This window comes from Bos indicus x Bos taurus, chromosome 4 (genome assembly GCF_003369695.1).
Source record: "Bos indicus x Bos taurus breed Angus x Brahman F1 hybrid chromosome 4, Bos_hybrid_MaternalHap_v2.0, whole genome shotgun sequence".
In the NCBI taxonomy this organism is placed as follows: domain Eukaryota; kingdom Metazoa; phylum Chordata; class Mammalia; order Artiodactyla; family Bovidae; genus Bos; species Bos indicus x Bos taurus.
Window position 1 is genome coordinate 115,021,380 of NC_040079.1, and position 18,332 is coordinate 115,039,711.

An 18,332-nucleotide genomic window follows, 5' to 3' on the forward strand; every position below is an offset into this window, starting at 1 on the left:
TTTATAGTATGCTATGAATTTTTTTCTCTTTCAAGCATTTAAAATTATGAAGAAGCTTTCTACATGCCAGTTTTGAAATGTGAGGTCACCAATGGTTTTTTAAAAATTCCTTCAATGTATACTTGCAGAATTTAGGAAATAGGGCTCTGTGGCTCCTATCATCCATCAGCTGGCTCCTATCAACCATCAGCTGGTCCTAAGAATGAGAGGAAGTGGTTCTAGACGGTGCGACTCAGTTATTTCAACAGAGGATCCATCCCACCACGCTGTTTGGGGCGGGAGAAATGGAAACTAACACATGTGGAGACTAACACGTTCCTCATTTTCCGAATGTACCAATGGGCAACTAAAAGCAGCTACGTGAAGCTTTATGCATCTTTCTAGATTAAAAAAATCCAAGAAACAAAAACCAACTAGGCCACTTTCTAATTTTGCCGCCCGGATGGCAGTGCGAAGCTGCCAGAAGCCCCCTGGGTGTGAGTGCTCACATCTGAAGCCTTCCCCAGTGTGGGCACAGAGGCGTCCTCCCAGCTGCCCACCCCAGGCTGCCCGAGCTGCTCGCCTGGAACATAAGCAGGCCCCAGGTCAGCTCCAGGTGCGAGCAGGAGCACACGCCACAGCCACTCTTAGCAGCTATTCAAGCCAAACACGCCAGCCTGGCCATTCCATGAGGCAGCAACATCTGCATAATCAACTCTAATCCAAGGCCATGACCCTCAGCTAAGAACCTGAAGGTTCTAAAATAGCCCCTGATCAGTGCTCACAGATCTGAAAACAACAGTTTTTAAATTCATGACTCTTGAGTATAGATTTTTTTTTTTGTCTTTCCCCCCAAAACAGCTCTTTTGCTTAGAAAATTATGCAACATGAACAGATCTGAGATGATGATGCTGTTCAGTTGCTAAGCTGTGTCCGACTCTTTGAGATCCCATGGACTACAGCATGCCAGGCTTCCCTGTCCTTCACTATCTCTTGGAGTTTGCTCAAACTCATGTCCATTGAGAGTCCGTGATGCCATCCAACCACCTCATCCTCTGGCGACCCCTTCTTTTGCCTTTCATCTTTCCCAGTATCAGGGTCTTTTCCATTGAGTCGGCTCTTTGCATCAGGTGGCCAAAGGACTGGAGCTTCAGGAGCAGTCCTTTCAATGAATATTCGAGGCAATTAAGTAGGTTTTGAGAATTTCTATGTTTTAAATTCAGTTTACCACTGCAGTGCTCATTGGGTATACACGAAACTCACCAAATATCCCACTCTCTACCCATAAAAGGCGAACAATAATTACACGTAAATTCATTGTGTAAAAGAGTTTCCCTTGATCTGGATGGTCGGGGACCTCCAGCCAGAGAATCACCAGGGAGCACTGGAAAATACAGCTTCCGGGCCCCACCTACCCTCCCAAATGAGGATCTTTGGGGGCATGACCCAAGAATCCAGTTGTTACACTAGATCTTAAGGTGATTCTGAACTGAACTGAAGGTGATTCTACGGTATCTTTCAGAACCACTGGGTTAGGAGAATAAATAATGCAAAAATGATACAAAAAAGTATCACATCAAAAACATTAAAATACCAAAGTTTTAAAGCAAGGACAGATATCTGCCCTTATTGAATTTAGCCAAAATGATATCCTTTTAAATACATTCTCTATAAGAGGTTTATACACACAGATGCATATTGTTTTCCTTTAAGCAGATAAGGGAAGAATCACTTGAGCTTTAAATGTCACCATTTTTCCCATTCTGTTCTCAGACATTAGTAGACTATCTGCCATCACAGGATTTTAGAAACCATTTAAAAATGATTTACTCAAAACCTTCCTGTTCTTAATGTAGAAAAATTGAGACTCAGGCTTGTCAGACATGTGCAACGTGTGGGCGATGAGAGCTAGGCTCTGGAAAAATAGGTGAGTCTGAACTTGGGCAGCTTTTAACACCAGGATTCACTGTAAGTGTGTAGCTCAGGATCCTTACCTGTAAAATGGGGTTGATAACTACCTCTTTCACCAGGTTTATAGCAGATTAAAGGAAGCTACTTTTAGCATAGCAGCTCAAACAATAGAAGCAGAGAGAAACAAGGAAGGAAGAAGCTAATGCCCAAAACAACAAATAACCTAGGAAGGTTACAACTGAACAAGAGAAGTTGAGCACAAAACAGAATAAAATAAATGAAAAAGATGAAGTGCATGAGAAAGGAAAACAGTTCTAGTTAGTCCAAGACTGAAGAAACACGGAGTACGACAGAGACAAAACCCCTGGGACCCACAGACCAGGCTTCCTTGTTATCTGGGACACTTTTGCAGAGAATCCTGCCAATCCATCAGGGCAAGACTGTCTGGATGTTTTAGGCTCTTATTCTGCTTAAAGGCATTTCTAGATTTCTTTTCATTGTCTTTGCTGGCAGTTTCATCTCCAGAGAGAATTGTGAGGACCACGCAGGACAGCCCTGCCTGCAGTCCCAGCAAACTGACCTCAGAGCGTCAGGAGCCATGTGCTCAGCCACCAAAAAGAACAAAATCTGCAGCAATGTGGATGGATGCAGAGGTTATCACACCACGTGAAGTATGCCAGACGGAGAAAGACAAATACCATATGATATCACTTTGTGGAATCTAAAATACGATACAAATCAACTTATCTATGAAACAGAAACAGATTCACAGACACCCTATATTCAATATCCTGTGATAAACCAGGATGGAAAAGAATATGAAAAAAATATATACGTGTGTAGCTGAATCCCTTTCTTGTACAGCAGACATTAGCACAACATTGTAAACCAACTATGCTTAAAAAATTTTTTTAAAAAGATGTCAGGTATCAGAAACCCAACCTTTATAGAGTGAAGGGAAGTTCACACAGGAAACTGAATTTGTAATTTCAAGGAATTCTGGCAGAAAAGGAAAGGATACGGGAGGCGGAAAGAGGAGGGGGACAGGGGTGGGGTAGGGGGCTCAAAGATCTTAAGTAGAGACACACATGAAGCAGAGATTTTCAAAGGACATGTGGGGTAAACACATATAGTCAGTAATGACAGGGAACCACAAAACCACAATCAAAGCATCAGAGGATCAAGAGCAAAGAGCTAAGTGAAGTAGCTCAGAAAGAGAAATATTGAAATAAGTTGCTCAGCCGTGTCCGATTCTTCGTGACCCCATGGACTGTAGCCCACCAGGCTCCTCCATCCATGGAATTTTCTAGGCAAGAGTACTGGAGTGGGTTGCCATTTCCTTCTCCAGGGGATCTTCCCAACCCAGGGATCGAACCCGGGTCTTCCGCATTGCAGGGAGACGCTTTACCGTCTGAGCCACCAGGGAATCGCTATATTGTGCATTAACACATATATATGGAACCTAGAAAAAGGGTACAGATGAACCTATTTGCTGGGCAGGAACCGAGATGCAGAAATGGAGAATGGATGTGTGGACACAGAGTGGGAAGGAGGAGCTGGGACACAGAGAGCATAGCGCTGCCACACACACACTCCCAGGCTTCTCTGGTGGCTCAGCAGCAGACCCACCGCCAAGCAGAAGTGGGTGCGCTTAGGCACTCAGTCGTGTCCCACTTTTTGCCAAACAGATGTAGGTTCAATTCCTGGGCAGGGGAGATCCCCTAGAGGAGACGGCACCCCACTCCAGTATTCTTGATGGGAAAATCACAAGGATAGAGAAGCCTGGTGGGCTACAGTCCAGGGGCTCACAAGAGTCAGACGTGGCTTAGCAACTAAACAACGTGCAAGATAGCTAGCTAGCGGGAAGCTGCTATATAGCACAGGGAGCTCAGCTCGGTGCTCTGTGATTACCCACAAAGCTAAGCTAAGTTACAGTGCTCAGCTAAGTTACCCATTTAGGAGTGCATGGGAGGGAGGGATATATGTATAAATATAGCTGCTTCACTTCTGTTGCACAGCAGAAACTAACACAACGTTGTAAAATCCCAGCCTGCCAATGCAGGAAATGTAAGAGACTTGGGTTCGATCCCTGGGTCCAGAAGATCCCCTGGAGGAGGGCATGGCAACCCATTCCAGTATTCTTGCCTGGAGAATCCCATGGACAGAGGAGCCTGGTGGGCTGTGATCCACAGGGTTGCAAAGAGTCGGACATGACTGAAATGACCTAGCAGGCATGCACACATGTAAAACAATACACTCCAATGCTTTTTAAAATCAATGAGCCAGGATTTGGGAGAAACGCCTGAGTTCTCTCTGGCCACAGGCTTCCACCCAACCTGCTCACTAAGCTCTCACCGGTGAACCAAAGCAGACCCAGGATCTAACCCTGGGACTCTGAGCAAGTTTCTTTATTTCTTTGTGCCCCAGCATCCCCACTGGGACCTGGGGTAATGGTTATATTGGCCCCACGGGCTCTGGAAGGTCAAGATACATGGAGGAACAGACACAGAGGTCCACATGATAGGAAGAGAAGGCTCTGGACCAACCTGCGTTCACCCTCCTCACGCCTCCTCTAATGCTCTGCAGATGGTGGACGCTTCCAAACCCAGCTGGTGGGTTAAATGCTAATGTTCCACACAACAGTTCTTTTTCTCATGCCATCTACTAGTGAAAAAATACTTGACACAGCAAAATAAACCTTTTAAACCCAACATAATAGGGTTACAAGCACGTCCTTTCTTTGTAGCTAGAAGGCATATATGACTTGAGAATTTCCAAGATGATTTTTAAGTGTCTTCATTTTTTGTTCTCTGAATTATGACTTCCCTGGTGGTTCAGATGGTAAAGAATTAGCCTGCAATGTGGGAGATCCAGTTTCAATCCATGGGTCGGGAAGATCCCCTGGAGAAGGGGAACATGAACGTGAAGTTGCTCAGTCGTGTCCGACTCTTTGCAACACCATGGACTGCAGCCTACCAGGCTCCTCTGTCCATGGGATTTTCCAGGCAATAGTACTGCAGTGGATTGACATTTCCTTCTCCAAGGGATTTTCCCAACCCAGGGATCGAACCCAGGTCTCCCACATCGTAGACAGACGCTTTACCGTCTGAGCCACCAGGGATCTTTGTGTAAATGTAACCTGTACCACACATTCAGCCATCCATCCATCCAGAGGATGTTTACTTAGCTTCAGCCTCCTGTCAGGACTACGTAGGTACCAGCAGAGAAGGCTCATGGCTTCATGTTCTGTCGGTAAATAGAACACCATCACCCAAGACCACTTAGGAATCAAGTGTAGGGTATGGGCAGGCATTTCAGGGCACACTGACACGATATGGTCCCTTTTCCCTGAAGGGATTAATATGCTTACATATATTAAGAAAAATTCCAAGACAGGCAGAGGACAAACTACTCAAACAACTCTGTACAGAACACAGAATCATATGTGTATGTAATCAATTACCTTATTATTGCTTCTTTTATTAACTTTGAAAAATCCCAGAAATTTTTTCTTCTCTTTGTCTGTCTCATCGTTGCTGAGTGAAGATTTTCTAAAGGTTTCTGAAAAAAATAGAAGTACTAAGTTATTTTCTGCATATGAAACAAGAGATTAAACACTTTAAAAATCTCAACAAATGCTTCTTTGTTTTACTCTACTCTTAGACTTTTATTTCATTCTTATAAGAGAATAAAACCATTAACTATTTCTTTCAAAGCATTTTGAGCCACCTAAAAACCTCCAGCTGGGTTTAAGAAATTACTAAATGTTTTTACAATCTTTGGTATTAAAAAAAAAAAAAAAGAAATCCCAACGTTCTAGGGCAGTACTGTGCAACAGAAAAATAAAGGGATGATATAGGTAATTTTAGATTCTCTAGTAGTTGCATCAAAAAAGAACCAGATGAAATTAATTTCTATATGTTTTAGTTAACCCGATAGATCTAAAATATTATCATTCTGTCACATAATCCATATAAAAGTATTAATGAGGTTTTGGTATGAAGCCTTCAAAATGCAGTGCGCGTGGCACAGCGTGTCTTGACTTGGACTGGCCGCAAGTCACGTGCCTGCCGACCACACCTGGCTGTGACCATCAGACTGGACAGCACAGCTCTCGTGACTGAGACATCTGTGCAAAACACCTGCTTTACGAATTATGAGAGTGGTGGTCAAGGATGAAGCTATATAAACTACATCAACAGCTCCCCTGCTTGGAGGGCCCACTGGTTTCCAGAACTTGGAGGGACCACGCTGGCTTACCCGGGGACATCTGAGACAGCCACATCGGCCCCCGTATGACCCACATCCCTGGATTTTCCTTCCTGTACATCAACCAGGATGTTTTCCATTTTCATTTCAGGCTCTAGGGGCCCATTTTTCTTCTATTGTGTTCTTTTATTCTTGACTTCTAAATGCTCCATCTTCTCCTTTTCCTGGAGTTTTCTTCATTGGGATTTGTCAAGCTAGAATGGGGATGCTCAGGTTCTAGGCGAGGACACCAGAGCCCAGGCAGGGAGCTGAGGATGGAGGCACGAGCTGTGGTCTCCAGGATGGGGTGGGACCACCTGCAGCAGCGTCCCTGGGGGCCTCGGGCCACAGGAGACACCTACATGGGAGACTCTGGAGTGGGGCCCAGCACTCTGCACTCAAAAAGCACCCTCACCCTGGGTGCATAAGTTGTGGCGACCGCACTTGACAGCTACGGGAGCAGCAGGTAAGGGCGCTGTGGTGTGGGCGTGCTCTGGCCTCAGTACACTCATCTGCAGGTAAGGGTGCTGCGGTGTGGGCATGCTCTGGCCTCAGTATACTCATCTGCAGACTGAGCCTGGCACACTCAGTGCCACCACGGCCTCTACGACCATTATCCACTGATCTGTTGACACTTTGAAGGCCACTCCAGCCCTTGTCATCAACTCATCTGTTCTTCTCTTCCAAGACACAGATACAGCCAGAGGAGAAGACATTTAGATGATGCAGGAGAATGGAAAAATGAATTACTCCACACCACTGCCAAGTGCCGAGGGACAGGCCACCAGTCCATTGGCGGCATGGGGACTGGACTTCACAAACTCTGCCACCAAAATACCAACCCGAACCAGGTAGACATCAATGAACTGCTCATCTGCTAACCTAGAATTCCATATTCCAACTAAAGAAGGCCGACTTGGAAGTCAGTGCCCCTGTAACATGCATTAACACAATACCATCTTCACAACGAAGCAAAAACCAAGCCCCTGGGTCCCTTCAATCCGTCAGTAGCAAAGGCTCCCATTTTAATCACAAGGGTCAGGCCTCTCAGCTGCATGCAGGTGGCTCCAGCCCAGCCCATCAGCAGCCTCACACCACACGACAACCAAACCAGCAAGGAGACTGGCTTCAGCGGTGAGCATGCATCTCCCCAATACACATGTGCACATGGGGTTCATGGTTAATTGCATCAAACCCTTTGTTAGGCACAGAGCCTATAGTAAAATATTCTGTACTACAGAGTAAAACTGTATGTGAACAAACAACAGTATGCACCAGAATGTGTGTGTTTTATTTTTTTAATTGAAGGATACTTGCTTTACAGAATTGTAAATTGCTCTACAGAATTGACAGAAACCAACTAGTTTCTATCAAAGATCAACATGAATCAGTCAAAGGTTTACCCACGTCCCCTCCCACGTGAACTTCCCTCCCACCTCCCTCCCAAGCCCACCTATCTGGGTTGTTTCTAGAACTGACTGCTCTGGGACCGGATGTGCAAAGTGCAGGATATGATACTGCCTGAGAGTTGAGGGAGCAAGAACACATCACAGGCACATGGGCTGTTATGCCAACCTCACCACCATAGACCGGGTCAAAATCGAGCCTCTCATTTCTCCCCCTGGACAGGGCAGCGGCGGGTCTCCAGCGTCAGGACGGAGGCTCTGGCTGCTTTAGCACAGCGCTGCCCCTCGGGGCCCAAGAGACTGCAGCCCCCAGCTGTCCAGCTCTGAGCTGAGGCCCAGGCAGACTGTCTAACCTGTGCATCTGGACCGACGGGGCCTCCGGTGGGGTGTGCGACTGGCAGGCACTGGGGGAAGGATGATATGGAGAACAGAGCGGGAGCACCTGGCTCCCCTGACAGTGTTCCCACCAGCTAAAGCTCCACGTGGTACCCAGTCAGGCCTGGAGAAAATACTCATTTACAAGCCTGAACCCATCGCTCTAAATGTATAACAATTTGAGTGTGGAATTTATTTTATTTTGACGTATTCTCATTGACTAAGACTTAAATATGAATATAAGTAGGGGGAGGACATACTTCATCCTCAAAGCACATAATGTTTGGAAACATCAGAATGACTTAGACGGTGATACAGGTGAGCTGAGGGATGCAAAGGGATGGAGCATGCAGCAGGGACCCCTGAGGACTGGCTCATCTGAAACATCCACTCTTCCGGGTGTGGAAACAGAACAGCCGTCAGCAAGGGGAACCAGGTCTGTGCTGCATGAAAACGACACGTTTGTAAGCGCCCATCCTCATCACAGGACGCTGGGTACAGGGTCAAAAAAGAACAGTCATGATAGCTCTGATCCAGCTTTTCCACGCTTGCAGCTAGATGGTATACCAACATCAAATCACTCAGAACTGATAAAGCCTTCATATATATGAGCTTTCTGTTCAAAACAACTATCTATTCATGGTGCTGCTTTTTTTTTTAATTGGACTATAGTTGATTTACAATATTGTGTTAGTTTCAAGTGTAAAGCAAAGTGATTCAGTTATACATATACATATGTATCTATAGGCACTTCCCTGGTGGCTCAGATGGTAAAGAGTCTGTCTACAATGTGGGAGACCTGGGTTCGATCCCTGGGTTGAGAAGATCCCCTGGAGAAGGAAATGGCAATCCACTCCAGTACTCTTGCCTGGAAAATTCCATGGACAGAGGAGCCTGGTAGGCTACAGTCCATGGGGTCGCAAAGAGTCAGACACGACTAAGCGACTTCAGAGAGAAACATGTATATATACACACTCTTTTCAGATTGTTTTCCATTATAGGTTATTATAAATATTGAGTATACTTCCCTGTGCTATCCAGTATGTCCTTGCTGTTATTTTATATACAGCAGTGTGTATATGTTAACCCTAAACTCCTAATTTATCCCTCCCCCACTTTCCTCTTTGGTAACTGCAAGTTTATGTTCTATGTTTGTGAGGCTATTTGTGCTTTGTAAATAAGTTCATTTTTATCATATTGTTTTAGGTTTCACATATAAGCAACATCATATGTTTTTCTTTATCTCCCTCACTTCACTGAGTAAGACAATCTCCAGGTTCACCCATGTTGCTGCAAATGGCATTATTTCATTCTTGTTATGGCTGAGTAATATTCCATTGTTACCATACCTTCTTTATCCACTCAAAGGCTAATGAACCTCGGGGTTGTTTCCACGTCTTGGCTACTGTAAATAGTGCTCCTATAAACCCTGGGATGCAAGCATCTTTTTGAATTAAGAGTTTTGTCTTTTCCAGATATAGTTCCAGGAGTGGGACTGTAGGATCATATGGCAATGTTTTTAGTTCTTCAAGGAACCTAGACTGTTCTCCATAGTGATTGCACCAATTTACTGGGTTGGCCAAAAAGTTCATTTCAATTTTTCCATAAGATGTTATAGAAAAAAACCCAAACGACTTTTTGGCCAATCCAATACATTCCCTCCAACAGTGCAGGAGGGCAGGAGGGCTCCTTTCTCTCCACATCTTCTCCAGCATTTATTATTTATTTACTTATTATTTGTAGACTTTTAACCTATGGCCATTCTGATCAGTTTTGATTTGCATCTCTCTCATAATTACTGCTGCGGAGCATCTTGTCACGTGCCCATTGGCCATCCATATGTCTTCTTTGGAGGGACACCTATGGTGTTTCTTAAGAGAGAGTCCCTCTATTCGTAGCAGTAATCTGCAGGGTATGATGGAGGAGGTAACGGATGAGGAATACGAGGTGTGGCTGAGGCCACAGCACTGTCACTGACACTCGGACTGTGGTTCCAGACCAAAGCTGCGGGACTTTTTGCATTATATTTTTTTTTTACAGAAGTGAAGTCTACTGTTAAACACTTTAACAAACGTGGACAGAAATTTCTGTAAAATATGAACACTCATAATTTTAATGAGCCTCTTAGAGTATGTGTGTGTATAGTCCAAAAGGTTTATATAAATCTCAATATATGTGTGTGCATACATATCTATGTACATATGTTCATGCATATGTATATATGTATTATTAAATATAATACATATCTATTTATAATAAATATAATATATAAAGTATATACAATTTATAAGAAATGAATGGAAAATCTGGACTAATCACGTCCATATTTGTCTACGACAGAAAAGGTCAGATTTCACTATCCACACCGCCCCAGTTTCTGCAGTGGGCAGGATGGACCCTGAAGGCAGGCAAGAACAGGTAAGAAGAGTACAGTGCCTCTCGTGCATGGACCGCTTCTGCTCTGCACACAAATTCTGTGTTCATAAAGTGCCCGTTTTCTACAATGACATCCTTCTTTTCTCACCAATCAGAACCACACAGCAAATCCTCACGCAGGGGACATTGCTCTCTTAGCCAACCAGGGAGTCAAGAAACCAAGTCACAGCCCCAGTTCAGTCTGGCCAGACGCCCCCAGAGTGCCACCCTGCCTCCCCTCAAGTCACTCCATGCATCATTGTCCTAGCCCAGAGCCATGCAAGGTGCAGCCTGGCAGGGCAGCACTGGGCTGACGGTACCTCGACAGCTCAGGGAAGGCTCCGATTTCGTTTTGGTCAGAAGAACTGGAAAAGGCAGGCAACAGAGAGTGAAGGCAGGCTTCTCAACCCACAGCAGCACTTGACAAGGCCTGCAGCTATCCGTGCCCCAAAGGAAAAGGCCAAATGCAAAGCAGGCCTTTTCAGGCAGGCCCACATCACTGACCTTGATCCCCTAGAATCCTGCCACTGTCTGGCTGTTAAACACCATCCTGGAAGCAGGTGGCAGCAAAGCCTCTGTTTTCTCCAGTTGCCACCACTAGGATTTCCAGGGCAGAGCAGGCCTTGCCTGGGACACATCTCCTGCCTGCGGCCTTCACCCTTCCCCAGGCAGCTGCTGGCTGGGAGGTGGTGAAACCCCAGAGGAGCAAAGGAAAGGGCTCCTCATGGAGAGGAATATTCTCTTCTCTACTCAGATACCTGACTGCCAGGAGGATGGGAGGGAAGCATATGGCAGGGATGCTAATCAAATATTTCACAGCCCACAGGACACACTATGGTGTAGACGAACGAGATGTTGGCCCCAGGAGCAGCACACCCCCAAAGCCAGGTGATGCTCCTTTATTTTCTGGGAAGGCTGCCAGGGTCATAGGGCGAGGGTCCCTGGGAGGGTGCCCAAGGCAGAGAAGAGGGAGATTTGGGGCCGGGGCAGCTATTTCTCCTGGTACAGTAGTGTGTCCTGTCCCACGTGGGTATCGGAAGAGGGAGCTTGGGAATTGGGGGAGTTTCCCCTCTTGCTGCCTCACACACGTTCCCAGAAGACCACAGTCTCACTGGGCCCACTCCTTAATGCAGAGATTGGTTTTATATGCTTTTCCCAGGTATTACGTTCTACATCTCCCAAGATGGGCTTCCCTGGTGGCTCAGATGGTAAAGAACCTGCTTACAATATAGGAGATCTGGGTTTGATCCCTGGGTTGGGAGGATCCACTAGAGAAGGGAACGGCTACCCACTCCAATATTTTTGCCTGGAAAATTCCATGGACAGAGGAGCCTGAAGGGCTACAGTCCATGGGGTTGCAGAGTTGGACACGCCTGAAGTGACTGAGTGAGTGAGTGAGAAGGAATTTGCGACTGGTCTCGACCACGAGCTATGTTTGAGACCTGGGAGTACTTAATGACAACTGAAAAGGAAGTCCAGGAGAAGGTGGTTCACCTCCTGTGGTTTCTGAGAAGTTCTTTCAGAGCAAAATCCCTAGTGTTCTCATTTTTCCCCTTTACATATTTCATGGAAGCTCACAGGAGACAAGCGGTAATGGGTATGCTCACTACTGGAGGAAATGGAGAAGGAAGAATACTGGAGAAGCTACTCCAGAAGCCACTCCTGGAGAATCCCATGGACAGAGGAGCCTTCTGAGCCACAGGCCATAGGGTCGCAAAGAGTTGGACACGACCAAAGCGACTGAGCACGCACTACTTGGGGGAAGAGGTATAATTACAATCTGTGTATTTTACTTCCCACCCACTCTCGCTCTGGTTTGGACACAATTGGAGATGCCTGCAAACGTGCGTCCCCATCGCTCTGCGTGAGGGCACACAGGCAGAGTCAGTGGCACCGCATCAAAGACCCAAGGTGGCCTCACCTCTCTTGTTGTCCCAGGCATACAACTCCTTTATCCCCAGCTCGTTCAGGGACTTGGAAAGCTCCAGCTCCTCACCAGCCACATTGTCCCTGAGGAGCACCACGTGCTCTGGGCTGACCTCACACTTGGCGCAGATGACCGGGAGGATGCTCTGCAGGGGCACCTCGGGGCTCACACGCACCACCGCCTTCTGCGTGCGCAGGTAATTCACCACTAGGCGCACCGTTTTCTGGAAAACACAGCAGGCAGAATTCCATAAGCACATCTTCCCACAGCTCTGTTTACACTACAATGGAGCAGGGCAATATGTCCTTTGGACCAAGTTCTTCCAAAAGTCACTGGTTGTGGGGGGAAACAGCAGATTGAATAGGGAACGGTAAATGTCTAGAACAATAAATTGACCTTCCCATCTCTTTTCTAATGAACAAACTGTGAGTGAAAGGGGGAAATGGTCAGCAGCGAGGACCCCAATTTGGAATCTAACACATACGTTGTCTTTCAAGGATTCTAAACAGACCTGAGCACAAGGCACTAATATATTCTCTAGAGGGAAATACTTTGGATCTATGGTGAACAATCCAAGATAAGGAAAGAAACATCACAAAACATCAAATTTTTGTTAAAGAAGCTAAAATGCCCAGATAAATATATTCGTATCTAGTATCATGTTGATACATGAATTAATATTCGTATGTAGAGAGTACACACATACATTTAAGCTAGAAAAATATATAGGCTCAAATGGTAAAGAATCTGCCTACAATGCTGGAGACCTGGGTTTGACCCCTGGGTTGGGAAGATCCTCTGGAGAAAGGAATACCTACCCACTGTAGTATTCTTGCCTGGAGAATTCCATGGACAGAGAAACCTGGAGTGTTACAGTCTATGGGGTTGCAATATCAAGTTTTCATTTAAGAAGCTAAAATACTCACATAAATATATTCATATATATTATAATGTTAATATATAAATCAATTTTCATAAATATGCACTGTACACATATATTTAAGCTAGAAAAATAGAGACATGTAAATATAATAGGCATATAATAATATTGATAGATATTATAATCAGAAAGAAAAAAATCAATTTGATTAAAGCTGATCGTAAACGTCTACAGATCGAGTGGCCCATCGAAAGCTGTAGTAGGCTGAGGTTCATGCAGTCAGCTTCTGTTTGGTCTTTACTGGTCACCACATTGTTCTAAGATCCTGAGGAGTACCGACTGAATGACATAGGTCACACACTCCCTTCCAATCTGAGGCCAGGGTTTAACGAATTTTAGAAGGAAAGATGGAACCATGAATCTTTTCCATGCTTCTCAACTTGAACTCCTATATAACCCTGGGCTCATCTGCCCCTGGAATTTGCAGCTAGGGTTCAGGAAGGTAAGAAAAGCCACAGAATATAAAAGGAATTTCCTTGGACATTGATTTTAATTGAAGAATTAGGGGAAACTCAGAAGATGCGTGTGTGTGCGTACCTGCTCAATTGTGTCCAACTCTGCAACCCCATGGACTGTAGCCCACCAGGCTCCTCTGTCAGTGGAATTTTCCAGGCAAGAATACTGGAGCGGGTTGCCATTTCCTTCTCTGGGGGATCTTCCCCACCCAAGGATTGAGTCTGAGTCTCCTGTCTCCTGCATTGGCAGGTAGATTCTTTGCCACTGAGCCACCTAGATATGGCACCAATTAAAAGTTATTAATTATCTAAACCTAGAGGACATCGGAGAAGGCAATGGCACCCCACTCCAGTGCTCTTGCCTGGAAAATCCCAAGGACAGAGGAGCCTGGTATGCTGCAGTCCATGGGGTCGCTAGGAGTCGGACACGACTAAGCGACTTCACTTTCACTTTTCACTTTCATGCATTGGAGAAGGAAATGGCAACCCACTCCAGCGTTCTTGCCTGGAGAATCCCAGGGACGGGAGAGCCTGGTGGGCTGCCGTCTATGGGGTCGCACAGAGTCAGACACAACTGAAGTGACTTAGCAGCAGCAGCAGCAGCAGAGGACATGACCTGTTAGCCAAAGTATCGTGTTTAAAAATAAGGAAATTTAGGAGATAGTTTAATAATCTAAAAGAATGAAATAGCATTGCTTTTCATTGGAGATAAAGGATAAAAGCCTTATTAAAAAGTACCGTAAGCAGATGAAGTTATTTTTAATCAATATGCAAAAGCCTGAAACCTATGCATAAAATATTCTCCAAGGACAAGGAGTAAGTATTTCTAACATCAATTTTTCAAACGGGAATCCCCTTCTATTTCTTTTCTCAGAGAAGATCTTGGAATCTTCTACATATTCCAATCTCTGCCATGGACAGGAAGGCCTCCAGAACTCTACTGGAACTTTTAGGACTAGTCCAGTAGGGTAGTCATTGGCTATTTGTGTTATTTCAATTAAATTTAAGAAATGCAAAGTTCAGTTTTTCGATCACACTAGCTGCATTTCATATGCTCAGCAGCTATGTGTAATCGGGGGCTGTTGGCTTACAGGGAGCAGAGTTATAGACCATTTCTATCTTTGCAGAAAGCCCCTGATTAAAAGATGGAAAGAAAGCTTTCCATCTTTGCAGAAAGCGTTGATGCATGACTCTGCTCTAGAGTGGGTCCTTTTTTTGACATCTAAAGGAGCAGTGTTACACGATGCGCATTATTCAAAGCTGTGAACTTAGGTCTCCTAAAACTCAGTTTAGGGCCTAACTTTGCCTACCATGAAAGTGGAAACCTCAACCATGGCATGTGTAATTTAGACAGGAGAGACCCCAGTGGCCCCCTCCGCTACACCTGCAGTACCCTGGCTCCCAGGGAACTGCACACATCCTTATATGACACACGGACTCCCGTGCTACTGACCTCAGGCACCTTAGGGGGAACAGGCTTAACTTTCGCTTCAGGAACTTTTTCTTTCAGAAATACGGTGTGCACATTCAAGGTCCCAACTAAAGTATTTGGCTTAAAATTCAAAGGCTGTTGGGTTTCTGAAGACCGGATCTCCAGGGCATGGTTGGAGGGATTCAGGTGGTTCTGAAGGCAAAGTTCAACCAGTAGGTCCATCATCGCATGGCTGGAAGAGAGAAACAAACCATGGTCAGGGGGAATGTTTGCACTCTCCCTTCTGCTGGTTGAGAGAGGTCAGGACTAATGCACCAGCGGGTAGAGGAGCAAACTGGTCATCCTTATGAAGAAAGAAAACAGCCACTGGTTATTTCCTCATTCATGACTCTACAGAGATATCTTAATACACTCAACACTAAGAAACCACAGTACTGAAAACACCATCAAAATAAGAACAGCTGGGAAAATAGTTGCATTTCTAGGCAAGCTCATGAGTATGTTGACCTCAATCCTGTAAGATCAGCACAGATAATATTAACTTCTGGGCACAAGATATAAAATTTTCATTCTTTGCAAATATAGTGTATCTTAAACAGCAAAATTTTAAGTTGAAGGCGACAATGGCTTTCTTTATAGCTAGAAACTATGCTTTTTAAAGACAAAGAAAATGAAAATTACGTTATTGAAATGTCAAAAACTTTTATGTCTCCTACCACAGATCATTATTTACTAAGGGAGCTAAAAAAGAGTGAATTGTCCCAAAGAATGGAAAATTTCATTTCCATCATTCATATTAAGCTGGCAGAATGCTTTTATATTTCAAGCTGACCTCTCTTTTCCTACACATTTCCTGAGCAGTGGGGCATAATCCCCTGACAAAAGTGTAGGTCTTGTCTTCTGATCTATTTCTTAACCAGGAATTGGCATAGCAATTATTTCAGGTCATAGTGGAGCTTTCCAGGTGTCTGGCACACAGGGTGTGCAGACTGGGGACTCGCGTACACCTGTGAAGGCACAGGCTGGCCACCATCTGGTCGTCACGCACCATGAGGGCTATGGCGCTGAACGCTGACACCACAGGCAAAGCTTCAAGGCACCCCATTTCCCATTCACTCACCAAAAATATCAATAATGTTCTTGCTGACACGAAACATCTAACAGCCATCTCCATGACAACACTTACTCCCAGCTACTATCCAGGAGGTAGTTAGGTGACAGCCTATGTTCTAGCCAGGAGACCCTGGAGTCACACCTAGGAGACTCAGCGCCCCTGGCTCCCAGGACTCTGAAAGGGCACTTGGTGGGGCCAGGGCAGCACAGACCCTCACAAGGGCCATGAAGGTGGGCATGCTGGCTAATGATGCTGTCAGCTGGGATTCCCTTAGCCTCGGAAAAAAAAAATCATCATTTTCTCATAAGCTTAATACATCAAAACAGGAAGCGACATCACCAAAGACTTCAAGACACTGAAGTCCATGAAAAAGAGACTTCCACTGAAAAGTCAGCATAGAAAAGAGAGTTCTAAGGATGCTATAATAATGACCTATTATTGTTGCCATATTCTCTGCAGATGGCACTGCTCCCTCTCATTCTCGTCATCCTGGTGGCTGGGGACTACTCTCCCCTGGCTTCCATGAGGGACGTGGAGGCGGGGTTGGCACCCTGGTCCCATAAGATGCCGACTGTCACTCCACCTCTCTAAGCTACACCCACAGTCGGCCGTGATGCCGTGCTTAGTTGCTCAGTCGAGTCCGACTCTTTGCAACCCATGGCCTGTAGCCTGCCAGGCTTCTCTGTCCATGGAATTCTTCAGGCAAGAATACTGGATTAGGTAGCCATTCCCTTCTTCAGGGCATCTTCCTGACCCAGGGATCGAACCCAGGTCTCCAGCACTGCAGGCTGATTCTTTACCATCCGAGTCACCAGGAAAGCCCACATCCATGGTCTACGCCACCAAATAAACCAATATGGGCAAATTCTCAAACAAAAGGTTGAATTAATCTTAGATGATAAGCCACAAAGAATACCAAAGTGACTAATGTAACCTTCTGTTCTTCAAATCCACTAATTGGTAACATGTTTGAAAGATCGAATTTGTCCTGAAAGGGTGCAGAGCCTCTCTGGGGCTTTTCCATCACAGAATGAACTCTTCTAGTACTAGCAGAATCTGGGATGTATCCTGGCATGTGCTAGCAGGAGAGTGGTGTAGTATTCGGTTCTGTCTGGATACAGAGTTGGGTGCCCCCATCTCTACCAGTGGACTGGCTCTCCTCTACTGATCCTGGTCCTGATCAGTGGGTCAGGACCCACCCAGCTGCTCTTGCTCTTCTGTCATCCTTGATGACGAAGCTGCAGGGGTGTTGTGAACACTTTAGGGTGGAAGCAATTCTCAACAAAACGCCTGTGGGGGAGGGGAGGGGAGGGATTCCCAAGCAGAAAATTTTATGTGCTGGAGATCTGTTTCCTCAAATTTATCATTCAATTTGGTGAAGGGGGAAGCAAAAAAAAAAAAAAAAAAGAAAGACCATAATAATAAGATTCAGCACCATCACACCCTGTCCATGGCATGTGCTGAAATTGGGAGCACAGGGCCCATTACTGACTCAACTGGACCAGCCAAGGGTCACAGCGTTGCTTCCGAGGGCTGGGACTCAGGCCAGGCCAGAGGGTTTTTGCAGGAAAGTGGGGAGGTTTGGGGTGCGAGAGGCGCTCAGACGTGGGAGATCCCTCTGGCCTGCAGGCCTCTTTCTGTGGCTCTCGGACAGACATGGCAGCCTAATGCAGACTGATCTGGGTCGCATTTAAGGAGCTGGATACACAGTACAGGGGTGAACACGAGCACACGCGTCCAAAAGCATCAGTTCCTCTCTTGTTTCCTGGAGGGCCTCCCACTCAGGTGATTCCTCCCCAGGCTCATGTAAAGCGTGATCTGAGTTACCACTTTCTACCCCACACTTTTCTGGACAGTGTCCTCAGAAAACGGGGTGGCTGTTGTGCACTGTGAAAGTGGCTGTCAACTGGCATTTAAAGTCCCCAAGCTCCAAACGGCTAGCCAGGACTTTCAGGGTCTCTGGTGCTCCTGGAGAAAGACTCTAGGAAGGAAGAGGGCACCACAGCACCCAGCAACTAGGGGTGCATTCTGGTTGGGTTCCAATCATGAAAACTTGTGTTTTTCGTAACTGCAACCTCAATGTCACTAACCTCTCTCTTGGAGGTCATGTGACGTGAGAATCTAAAGTTC

The 18,332-nt window shown here is 45.7% G+C and overlaps 1 protein-coding gene across 3 annotated transcripts in view; it reads right to left on the reverse strand.

The window, feature by feature from the left end:
* COBL (cordon-bleu WH2 repeat protein) overlaps positions 1-18,332 on the reverse strand; it is a 299,076-nt gene that overhangs the window by 168,061 nt on the left and 112,683 nt on the right. For 2 of the 3 annotated variants that reach the window (XM_027540263.1, XM_027540264.1), the window contains exons 3-5: positions 15,110-15,320; positions 12,256-12,484; positions 5,354-5,451 (exon numbers count right to left, since the gene is read on the reverse strand). In XM_027540263.1, the coding sequence (XP_027396064.1) occupies positions 5,354-5,451; positions 12,256-12,484; positions 15,110-15,320 (538 nt within the window). Of the gene's footprint in view, positions 1-5,353; positions 5,452-10,654; positions 10,700-12,255; positions 12,485-15,109; positions 15,321-18,332 lie in introns of all 3 variants that reach the window. The other variant, XM_027540262.1, reaches the window with a different exon arrangement.